This window comes from Aotus nancymaae, unplaced genomic scaffold (genome assembly GCF_030222135.1).
Source record: "Aotus nancymaae isolate 86718 unplaced genomic scaffold, 86718_ANA_hifiasm-v0.15.2.pri h1tg000028l, whole genome shotgun sequence".
Taxonomy (NCBI): domain Eukaryota; kingdom Metazoa; phylum Chordata; class Mammalia; order Primates; family Aotidae; genus Aotus; species Aotus nancymaae.
Window position 1 is genome coordinate 28,662,180 of NW_026988441.1, and position 12,178 is coordinate 28,674,357.

Genomic DNA, 12,178 nt, shown 5'->3' on the forward strand with positions numbered 1-12,178 from the left:
CCAAGGGCTTTTAGCAGAGGCGCTGCAAGTTCAGGTTTGCATTTGAAAGTGATCACTCTGACTGTTCTGCAGGAAAGTGACTGGAGGGGAGCCAAGGAGACTGTTTCACCATTTAGGCAAAAGACGACGGTGGCTTAGACCAGGATGGGAGCAGTGGAAGTAGAGAGAAGTGAATGGAAGGGCGTGGCATTTAGAAAGTAAAGATTCATGGCTCCCAGCCAGGAAAGGGATTCTGCTTCGTTTCAGTGTGTTCCTGTATGAAGAGCAGCGAAGGCAGACTGAACACTGTGGCCGCCACATGTCTGGACCGTCCATTTCTTACCAAAGCCTCCCAGTGTTACAGGAAATGGATCCTGACCCAGACCTCCCAGAGAGGGTTTATGGATTTCACGAAAGAAAAAGTTCAGGGCGAGTCTCTCAAGTGAAAGCAAGTTTATAAGGAAAATAAAGCAATAAAGAATGGTGACTCCATAGACAGAGCAGCCCCAAGGGCTGTGGTTGGCCCTTTTTTTTTTTTTTTTTTTTTTTTTGAGACGGAGTCTCCCTCTGTCGCCCAGGCTGGAGTGCAATTTCAGCTCACTGCAACCTCCGCCTCCTGGGTTCAAGCAAGCCTCAGCCTCCCGAGTAGCTGGGACTACAGGTGCCCACTACCAAGCCTGGCTTTTTTTGTTTTTGTATTTTTAGTAGAGACGGGGTTCCACTGTCTTAGCCAGGATGGTCTCCATCTCCTGATCTCGTGATCTACCACCTCGGCCTCCCAAAGTGCTGGGATTACAGGTGTGAGCCACCACACCCAGCCTGATTGTCCGTTTTTATGGTTATTTCTTGATGACATGCTAAACAAGGCGTGGATTATTTGTGCCTCCCCTTTTCAGACCAAGCAGGGGAACTTCCTGACGTTGCCATGGCATCTGTAGACTGTCGTGGCGCTGGTGGGAGTGTAGCAGTGAGGACCACCAGAGGTCACTCCCGTGGCTATCTTGGTTTTGGTGGGTTTGGGCCGGTATCTTTACTACATACAACCTGTTTTATCAGCAAGGTCGTTATGACCTGTATCTTATGCTGACCTCGTACGTCATCCTGTGACTTAAAATGTTCGTACGTCATCCTGTGACTTAAAATGTCTTCACCATCTGGAAATGCAGCCCACTAGGTCTCAGCCTTATTTTACTTCTATTCAAGTCGGGTTTCCTTGGGTTCAAACACCTCCGACACTGTTACAGTAAAGGGGTCCCGATCCAGACCCCAAGAGAGGGTTCTTGGATCTCACGCAAGAAAAAATTCAGGGCCAGTCCATAAAGTTTATTAGGAAACTAAAGGAATAAAGAATGGCTACTCCATAGACAGAGCAGCCCCCAGGGCTGCGGTTGCCCATTTTTATGGTTATTTCTGTTTTGTGTTTTTTTGAGACAAAGTCTTACTCAGTCGCCCAGGCTGGAGTGCAGTGGTGTGATCTCAGCTCACTGCAACATTCGCCTGCCAGGTCAAGCCATTCTCCTACCTCATTCTCCCAAGTAGCTGGGATTATAGGCATGCACCACCAGGCCAGGCTAATTTTTGTATTTTTAGTAGAGACGGGGGTGTCACCATGTTGGCTAGGCTGGTCTCGAACCCCTGACCTCAAATGATCTACCTCCCTCGGCCTCCCAAAGTGCTGGGATTACAAGCGTAAGCCACCTCGACTGGCCCGTTATTTCTTGATGATATGCTAAACAAGGGGTGGATCATTCGTGCCTCCCGTTTTTAGACCAAGCAGGGGAACTTCCTGACGTTGCCATGGCATCTGTAGACTGTCGTGGCGCTGGTGGGAGTGTAGCAGTGAGGACCACCAGAGGTCACTCCCGTGGCCATCTTGGTTTTGGTGGGCTTGGGCCAGCGTCTTTACCGCAACCTGTTTTATCAGCAAGGTCATTATGACCTGTATCTTGTGCTGACCTCCTACGTCATCCTGTGACTTAGAATGTCTTCACCGTCTGGGAATGCAGCCCAGTAGGTTTCAGCCTCATTTTACCCAGCTCCTATTCAAGTTGGAGTGGCTCTGGTTCAAAGGCCTCTGACACCAGCAACCTGTTAGTCATCATCCTTGAGGGCTCACAGCCTTGTCCCACAGTGCACCCCTCCTCCCAGGGAGCGTGGATTCTACTCAAATCTGTTTTCTCTCAAATGATCGGCAAAAGCCCTCTTTCATCTGGGGAAGAGAGAACTGCTAGCAGAATGGAGTCCTGGTCCAGACCCCAAGAAAGAATTCCGGGCGAGTTCATAGACCGAAGTGAAAGCAGGCTTATTAAGAAAGTAAAGGAGGCCAGGTGGCTCATGCCTGTAATCCCAGCACTTTGGGAGGCCAAGATGGGCGGATCATGAGGTCAGGAGATCAAGACCAGCCTGGCCAACATGGTGAAACCCCGTCTCTACTAAAAATACAAAAAATTAGCCTGGCATGGTGGCGGGCGCCTCTAATTCCAGCTACTCAGGAGGCTGAGGCAGAGAATTGCTTGAACCCAGGAGGCAGAGGTTGCAGTGAGCCAACATAGTGCCACTGCACTCCAGCCTGAGTGAGAGAGACTCTGTCTCAAAAAAAAAAAAAAAAAGACAGTAAAGGAGGCCAGGTGTCTAACGGCTGTAATCCCAGCACTTTGGAAGATCCAGGCAGGCAGATAGATTTTTCTCTACCAAACAAACCCAAAAAAACAAAAATTAGCCGGGTGTGGTGGTGCACGTCTGTAGTCCTAGCTACTTGGGAGGTTGAGGCAGGAGAATTGCTTGAGTCCAGGAAGTCAAAGCTGCTGTGACCCTTGATTGTGTCACTGCACTCCAGCCTGGGAGACAGAGAAAGATCCTGTCTCAATAACAGAGAAGAGGCCAGGCGTGGCAGCTCATGCCTGTAATCCCAACACTTGGGGAGACCGAGGCAGGTAGATCACCTGAGGTCAGGAGTTCGAGACCATCCTGGTCAACATGGTGAAACCCTGTCTCTACTAAAAATACAAAAATTAGCCAATTAGCTGGGTGTGGTGGCAGGCACCTGTAATCCCAGCTACTTGGGAGGCTGAGGCAGGAGAATCACTTGAACCTGGGAGGCGGAGGTTGAAATGGCGCCACTGCACTCCAGCCTGGGCAACCAGAGCAAAACTCTGCCTCAAAAAATAAAAATGAATTTAAAAAACAAAGAAAAAGAAAGTAAAGGAATAAAAGAATTGGCTACTCCATAGGCAGGGCATCGATACGGGCTGCTCGATTGAGTACACTTATAGTTATTTCTTGATTATAGGCTAAACAAGGGATGGATTATTCATGAGTTTTCTGAGGAAAGGGTGAAGATTTCCCAGAACTGATGGTTCCTACCTTTTTAGACCTTGTAGGGTAACTTCTGGACGTTGCCATGGCATTTGTAAACTGTCATAGTGCTGGTGGGAGTGTCTCTTAGCATGCTAATGTATTATAATTAATGTGTGATGAGCAGTGAGGACAACCAGAGGTCACTTTGACACCACGCTGATAAAACCCTGCATCCCGGACGGGCACAGTGGCTCACGCCTGTAATCCCAGTACTTTGGGAGGCTGAGATGGGTGGATCACCTGAGGTCAGGAGTTCAAGACCAGCCTGACCAACATGGTGAAACCCCAATCTCTACTTAAAAAAAAAAAATTAGCCAGTGGTGGTGGTGGCAGGCACCTGTGATCCCAGCTACTTGGGAGGCTGAGGCAGGAGAATTGCTTGAACCCAGGAGGTGGAGGTTGCAGTGAGCCGAGATCACACCACTGCACTCCAGCCTGGGCAACAGAGCGAGCCTCTGTCTCAAAAACAACAACAACAAAAACCCTGCATCCTGTTTCATCAGCAGGGTCTTTGTGACCTGGATCTTGTGTCCACCTCCCGTCTCACCCTGTGGCTTAGAATGTCCAACCTTCTGGGAATGCAGCTCAGCAGGTCTCTGCCTCATTTTACCCAGCCCCTATTCAAGGTGGAGTAAGATTGTTTCAAAGCCTCTGACAAAACCACAAGCCAATTCCATTTGGGGCATGTGTGTATACATATGCGTGTGTACACGTGTGTATATTCATCATGAGGACAACCGTACAAAGACATCTTTTTTTTTTTTCAGACTGAGTCTTGCTCTGTCGCCAGGCTGGAGTGGAGGGGCATAATATCGGCTCACTGCAAATCCGCCTCCCAGGTTCAAGCGATTCTCCTGCCTCAGCCTCCAAAGTAGCTGAGACTACAGGTATGTGCCACCATGCCCAGCTAATTTTTGTGTTTTTAGTAGAAACAGAGTTTCACCGTGTTGGCCAGGATGGTCTCCATCTCTTGACCTCGTGATCCGCCCACCTTGGCCTCCCAAAGTGTTGGGATTACAGGTGTCAGCCACCACGACTGGCCACAAAGACGTATTTAATTTTATTTCTATTTATTTTCTGAGACAGGGACTTGCTCCGTCACCCAGGTGGAGTGCAGTGGTGCAGTCATAGCTCACTGCAGCCTTGACCTCCTGAATAGCCAGGACTACAGGCACGTGCCACCACGCCGGGCTAATTTTTAACTTTTACTTTTTTTAGAGAGAGTCTCACTGCGTTGCCCAGGCTGGATATTCTTATTTTCATCAAACATAAAAAGTTGCTACTGGGCCAGGTGCAGAGGCTCACACCTGTAATCTCAGCAATTTAGGAGGCTAAGGCAGGCAGATCATCTGAAGACAGGAGTTCTAGACCAGCCTGGGCAACACGGCGAGACTCCATCACTAAAAAAAAATTTTTTTTTCTTTTTTTGACCCAGAGTCTCACTTTGTCACCAGGCTGGAGTACAGTGGCACGATTTTGGCTCACTGCAACCTCTGCCTCCCAGGTTCAAGCAATCCTCCTGCCTCAGCCTCCCAAGTGGCTGGGACTACAGGCATATACCACCACACCCAGCTAATTTTTTGTATTTTTAGTAGAGATGGGGTTTTACCATTTGGCCAGGCTGGTCTCGAACTCCTGACCTCAGATGATCCACCCACCTTGGCCTCCCAAAGTGCTGGGATTACAGGTATGAGCCACCATGCCCAGACAAAAAATAAATTTTTGTAAAGACAGTCTTGAGTCGGAGTCTGAGGTCAGAGATGAAGCAGCAGACAAATGCAATGCCGCCGGCCCTGAAGAAGGGAGCAGCTGTTCTGCAAACGCTGCCTATGGAGAGGGGCAGCTGAGGTCTCCACTCCTATAGCTTCAAGGAGTGCAATTCTGCCGGGAATCTGAAGGAGCCTGGATGAAGACCCTGAGCCTCTCAACGAGAACCCAGACCGGCTGACACCTAGTGAGAGCCTGAAAAAAGAAACCAGTCATGCCATGCCCAGACTCCTGACTTGCAGAAGTTATAAGATAAAAAGCGGATGTTGGCCAGGTGCGATGGCTCACGCCTGTAATCGCAGCAATTTGTAAGGCCGAGGTGAGCGGATCATCTGAGATCAGGAGTTCCAGACCAGCCTGGCCAACATGGTGAAACCCCGTCTCCAAAAAATACAAAAATTAGCTGGGTGTGGTGGTGGGTGCCTGTAATCCTAGCTACTCAGGAGGCTGAGGCAGGAGAATCACTTGAACCCAGGAGACGGAGGTTGCATCAAGCCAAGATCGTGCCATTGCACTCCAGCCTGGCAGACAAGAGCGAGACTGAGTCTTAAAAAAAAAAAAAAGGAAGAAGAAGAAGAAGTTATTTAAGTTGCTAAGTGTGCAATAATGTCCTAAGTACTGATAGAGAATGAACACACCTATGAAGTATACTTGTCAAAAATGTCTATATTGGGCCAGGTGCAGTGGCTCACGCCTATAATCCCAGCACTTTGGGAGCCCAAGGGGGGTCAATCACTTGAGGCCAGGATTTTGAGACCACCCTGGCCAACATGACAAAACCCTATCTCTACTAAAAATACAAAAATTAGCCAGGTGTGGTGGTGAGTGCCTGTAATCCCAGCTGCTTGGGAGGCAGAGGCAGGAGAACTGCTTGAACCCAGGAGGTGGAGGTTGCAGTGAGCTGAGATTGCACCACTGCACTCCAGCCTGGGTGACGGAGTCAGATTCTCTCTCTCAAATAAAAAAAAAAAAAGTCTATCCTGTGATAAGGAGGTGTCAATGTGGGTTCATCCATTGTAGCAAATTCACCACTCTGCATTTGTTAGAGTGAGGGATGTTGAGGGGGAGGCTGCATATGAGTGGGAGCGGGGGTAGATGGGAAATCTCTGCACCTTCCACTTAGTTTTGCTGTGAACCTAAAACTACTCTAAAAAAAGAAAGTCTGTATAAAAAATGTTTACCCTAAATTTAATCAAGCTTTAAGACCAAGAGTAGGCATATATACATATACATGTGTGTATAAATATATAAACACACACACATATGTATATGCATATATATATATACACACACATATATATTTTGGTAAAGGGCCAGATTAGAAATATTTTTGGGCTGGACACAGTGGCTCACACCTGTAATCCTGGCACTTTAGGAGACTGAGGCAGGCAGATCATGAGATCAAGAGATGGAGACCATCCTGGCCAACATGGTGAAACCCTGGCTCTACTAAAAATGCAAAAATTAGCTGGACATGGGGGTGCACTCCTGTAGTCCCAGGTACTTCGGAAGCTGAGGCAGGAGGATCGCTTGAACCCAGGAGTCATAGGTTGCAATGAGCCAAGATCACACCACTGCACTCTAGCCTGGACAACAGAGCAAGTCTCTGTCTCAAAAAAAAAAAAAAAAAAAAAGATAATAAAATATTATTTGTCTTCCAAAAGAAAAAAAGAGAAAATATTGTTAGTTGTGACTGCTGAGCTTTTTGGCACCCCTTAAATTTTTTTTTCTTTTTGAGACGGAGTCTTGCTCAGTTACCCAGGCTGGAGTTCAATGGCACAATCTCAGCTCACTGCAACCTCCACCTCCTGAGTCCAGGCAATTCCCCTGCTTCAGCCTCCCGAGTAGCTGGGACTACAGGCGCACGCCACCATACCCGACTAGTTTTTTGTGTGTGTGGTTTTTTTTTTTAGTAGAGACGGGGTTTCACCATGTTGGCCAGGATGGTCTCAATCTCCTGACCTCATGATCCACCCACCTTGGCCTTCCAAAGTGCTGGGATTACAGGCGTGAGCTACCATACCCGGCCAAAATGTTTTTTTTTTTGAGACAGGGTCTCACTCCCTTGCCCAGGCTGGAGTGCAGTGGTGCGATCATAGCTCACTACAACCTTGATCTTGTGGGCTTAAGTGATCCTCCCGCCTTAGCCTCCTGAGTAGCTGGGACTGCAGGTGCGCACCACTATGCCCAGCTGCGGGAAGTAGAAAAGTTCCTCTTCAGTTTCCTTTCTTGTTAAAGAGTAAATCATAAGTGTGCTAATAACTCTTTGATCAGCTCTATCCTATGTAGCTGTTAGACATGCCATGCTTACAGGCATGTAGAACATTCTATGTCCTTGTACTTTAACCAAGATATCTGTGCTGGACGTGCTCACAGGCATGTCCCAGCTCTCCATTGCTTTTACCTGTTTAGAAAAGTTTTAAGTTATAGCCGGGCGCGGTGGCTCAAGCCTGTAATCCCAGCACTTTGGGAGGCCGAGGCGGGTGGATCACGAGGTCAAGAGATCGAGACCATCCTGGTCAACATGGTGAAACCCCGTCTCTACTAATACAAAAAATTAGCTGGGCACGGTGGCGCGTGCCTGTAATCCCAGCTACTCAGGAGGCTGAGTCAGGAGAATTACCTGAACCCAGGAGGCGGAGGTTGCGGTGAGCCGAGATCACGCCATTGCACTCCAACCTGGGTAACAAGAGCGAAACTCCGTCTCAAAAAAAAAAAAAAAAAAGTTTTAAGTTATTAGCCAATCAGTTTGGATTGTGAGGTCTGGCTCCAGCCAACGGAGATCAGACACAGCAGTAAGGACGACCCCAAATGCGTAAGGAATAAATTTGTCTGTTTTCCTTTGTTCATTGTACTCTTGTGGCAAGATGGCTAGTGAGAGTACCCTTCCTGCAGTCCAAGAGGTAAAGGTTTCATTGCTGAAAAATCCTTTGTCTCAGTGCTAATTTTTCTTTGTGGCACCAAACATCTATTTCCAACACCAGCTAATTAAAAAAAAATTATTATTTTGTAGAGATGGGGTCTCAAACTCGTGGACTCAAGTGATCCTCCTGCCTTGGCCTCTCAAAGTGTTGGGATTACAAGCATTGACCAGCCAACTGTCAAACTTTCTTAGCAACCACACTCTTTTTCAAATAAATAAACACCACGAAAATTCCCAATATAAGCAATAATTTGGTGTAGCATTTTATTAGTAAAAGTTATTTCCAATGTTCGAATTAGGATTTACCTACAAAACAATTGATTCTCGCTGAGGCTGTTGAGATGGACACAGATATTTAAAATCAGAATTTGTAGATGAAATCTTTTTTTTTTTTTTTTTTGAGACAGAATCTCGATCTGTCACTCAGGCTGGAGTGCGGTGGCTCCATCTCAGCTCACTGCAACCTCTGCCTCCCTGGTTCAAGCAATTCTCCTGTCTCAGCCTCCCAAGTAGCTGGGACTACAGGTGCACACCACTATGCCCAGCTAATTTTTGTATTTTTAGTAGAGACAGGGTTTCACCATATTGGTCAGGCTGGTCTAGAACCCCTGAGCTCGGGTGATCCACCTGCCTCAGCCTCCCAAAGTGTTGGGATTACAGGCATGAGATGCCACGCCCGGCCTGTAGGTGAAATCTTAGTTGGTCTCAACATCCACCTTATTTCTGCACTGAGTAAGCCCTGGATTCACAGAGGAGCAGTGGCAAAGAGTAGCTGATTTTTCCAAGAGCTCCCTTCACAATTCAAATGGGCTCTTCAGTTAAGTGAAAATGGCAGAAAAATCCTAAATTATTATGTGGGTGCAAAAGTCACTGTGGTTTTTGCCATTACTTGGAGACAGAGTCTCACTGTCACTCATGCTCAGGCATGATCTCGGCTCACTGCAACCTCCGCCTCCCAGGTTCAGGCAATTCTCATGCCTCAGCCTCCCAAGTAGCTGGGATTATAGGCACATGCCACCACACCCAGCTAATTTTTGTGTTTTCAATAGAAACGGGGTTTCACCACGTTGACTAGGCTAGTCTTGAATACCTGGTCTCAAGTCATCTACCAGCCTCAGCCTCCCAAAGTGCTGGGATTACAGGTGTGAGCCACTGAGGTTTTTGCCATTATTTTTATTTTTATTTATTTTTTTTGAGAAGACATGATCCTGGCTCACTGCAACCTCCACCTCCTAGGTTCAAGCGATTCTCCTGCCTCAGCCTCTGAAGTAGCTGTGCCCATAGCCACAGCCAGCTAAGTTTTGTATTTTTAGTAGAGATAGGGTTTCGCCATGTTGTGCAGGCTGGTCTTGAACTCCTGACCTCACGTGATCCACCCGCCTCGGCCTCCCAAAGTGCTGGGACCACAGGCATCAGCAACCTCGCATGGCTGTTTTTTGCTATTATTTTTAGTGGCAAAAACTGCAATTACTTTTTGCACCAACCTTAGTAATCTTCAACACCTTAAAAGCTGCTGCCAATACATCCAAGCATACATTTTAACATTACAGTTTAAAATATTTTTAAATGAAATTTGACACTAACATTTGCAGAACTACCAAAACCTGCCTTAGAAACCTGTTTTGGAAAATAAATGAATAAGATAAGAGTAGGGTCTTGTTCAGCTCAAAAGCCTCTGTTTCTAAGGTTGCTTTTTCTGAGACTGTCAGAATTTCACAGAGGGGAGGAGGAATAGCCACCTTAAAGATTTAGACTCTCCTAGCATTAAAGCAAAAGCCTGAGAACACTGAGAAGGCTTTTAGAAGGCTGTGGGCAGAGAAGAAAAATCCACTTAAGTGGAAAGAAAACAATTTGACTGTTGAACTTGCATAAGGCAGATGGTTCAAAAGCAAAGCAGGGAGATGTCAGCAGCTCTTCCTACTTCCAAGAGCCTTCGGTTTTTAAGATTAAAAAACCACATCTTTATCCCAAAAGTTCGGGAGCCAGAAAATAGAGATGGAAGAACTATAGCATGGTGAAGATTTTACCGCCAGCTTGAGTCTTGAAGTCAGCTCATTAACCAAAGACGCACTTGCCAAATGTGCTACAGATACAAATTAAACCAATCGCCAACTTTAAAAGTCAGAAGATTTTTGCATAAAAGTCTGGATTTCTGGCTTTGCTTATTACAATTGAAAGCACTGATGGCAGAGGTCCGGTTTTGCCTTGGCGATTCTGGGCTAGTGTCAGGCTGCTCACACCGACCCAAGACACAATCTCTGCCTTCCACAGGCCCAGTCTCCATCTCACCCTGCTGCTCTCTTAGGTGTATGGAAGTACCTAGATTAGTCACTAGCTCCTGTGAGCATTTGAGTGTGGCACCTGTGGAAGAGATGGTTGTGTTTTGGAGACTGAAATTGGAGTGAGGTCTAACGGGAATGGACAGAAGGCTTGCTCTTAGATCCCTTGCACCTTAGGCTTGTGACCTGAATTAAATCATAACTACATCTGCAAGGCTCAGTTTCCTTATCTGTAAAATAGACGCAGAAACTCCTGCCCTCCCTAAAGTATAGGTTGTAATGAGGATCAGATCACAGCATCTAATGCTTTATAAACTGTGAAGTTCTGTGGTCCACATCAGTGGTTTGCTCTGTCTCACATTCGTCCATTCCCCCTTCACCTGGTACCAGAACCCTAGTTTGGGTCTCAGGAATTATCTCTTCTATTTTTAGTCCCAGTGGTGGACATTGGGTCAGTCCAGCCAATTAGAGCTCTGCATTCTTCCAGAGATAACAGTTAGTTTAGGGCTAGGCATATGGGCCAACTGGGACCAACAAAGTGGAGGCTAGGACTGTAGGAAGAGAAGCTCTCTTTTCTGCTGAAATTGGAGACAGCAGCATATTGGTCACCATGTTACTAACTTGGGGTGGCAAGTCTAAGAATGAAAATGACAAAGAATGAGGCTTCTGCTCCTGCCAAACAAGAAAGAAAGAAAGAAAGAAAGAAAGAAAGAAAGAAAGAAAGAAAGAAAGAAAGAAAGAAAGAAAGAAAATGACAAAGAGGAAGGAAGAATGGAAAAAATGGGAAGAGGCAAGATCTGGGTCATGTAATCTGAAGCCATGGGTCCAAATATACATCAGCAAACATATTCTTTTTGCTTTAACCAGATTAAATAGGGCTAAGTCATTGGAGGTTATACCCCCACAGGGGTTTTTTGTTTTTTTTTAAACTATCAGGCAGACTTGTGAACATCTGTTTGACTTGGATTCATTTCCTTGGGCACTCTCTGACTCCAAGTCCTGGAATGCTCCTGCAGCTGCTGCTAGCACCTCTCTCTGCCTGGATTTGACCATCCACACTGCCTTCTTGAAGTTCTTGTGAGGGTCCTGCTGTGAGGCTCTTGCTAAAAGGCACTGGAAACGTTCTCGGATCAAATAACCATGGCTGGTGGGGGCAATGAAGCCACTGGTGGTTGGGATGATTCTGTTTACCACAGCATGGACAAACTGGACTGTCAGTAGGGTGCCTGTAAGGGTGAAGAGAAGGACACAAATGAGAAAAATGGGGTGTAGAGGTCCAATCCTACACATTCTAGAGTTGGCTGCATGGGATCAAATTCCTGTTATGCCCCTTATTAACTTTGGCATGACATTTATCATCCCAAAGGGTCCCTCTTGCTTTATCTGCACAATGGGAATGATAACAGATCCTACACCTGCCCAGAAGGATTTTTGAGATTGGAAGGCATCACTCAGGTCATGTGTTTAATACAGGTTTTTGGCTCAGAGTAAGCTCAGTAAATATTATTGTCAAAGGAGGAGAAGGAAGAGAGGTTGTGAACTGGCCCAGGATGGGCTTTTAAGGCCACAATCCTCAACCTTCAGCTTCTGAGCCATCTGTACTTTATACCAGTTATATGTATCTTTGCTACAGCATGCTATACTACAATGTATTATAGTGTTATAGTTTACTATGTATCAGATTACAGTATATTCGACTACAATGTATTAGGCTCCACCTGACATTCATTCAGCCACTTACTTCTTTTGTGACCTTGGGCAAGTCTCCTAACCTCTCTGAACCTCAGCTTCTTCATTGTCAAACAAGGATAGCAATGATATTCATCTCCTACCAGTGTCATAAGGGTTCAGAGAGGTAATACACAATGAGTGC

The 12,178-nt window shown here is 46.4% G+C and overlaps 1 protein-coding gene across 5 annotated transcripts in view; it reads right to left on the reverse strand.

The window, feature by feature from the left end:
* Positions 1 to 11,215: 11,215 nt before the first annotated feature.
* NWD1 (NACHT and WD repeat domain containing 1) overlaps positions 11,216 to 12,178 on the reverse strand; it is an 87,200-nt gene continuing 86,237 nt past the window's right edge. For 4 of the 5 annotated variants that reach the window (XM_064381671.1, XM_064381670.1, XM_064381674.1 and 1 more), the window contains one exon: positions 11,216 to 11,531. In XM_064381671.1, coding sequence (XP_064237741.1) covers positions 11,230 to 11,531 — 302 coding nt within the window. In that variant the 3' untranslated portion in view covers positions 11,216 to 11,229. The remainder of the gene's footprint in view (positions 11,532 to 12,178) is intronic. The other variant, XM_064381673.1, reaches the window with a different exon arrangement.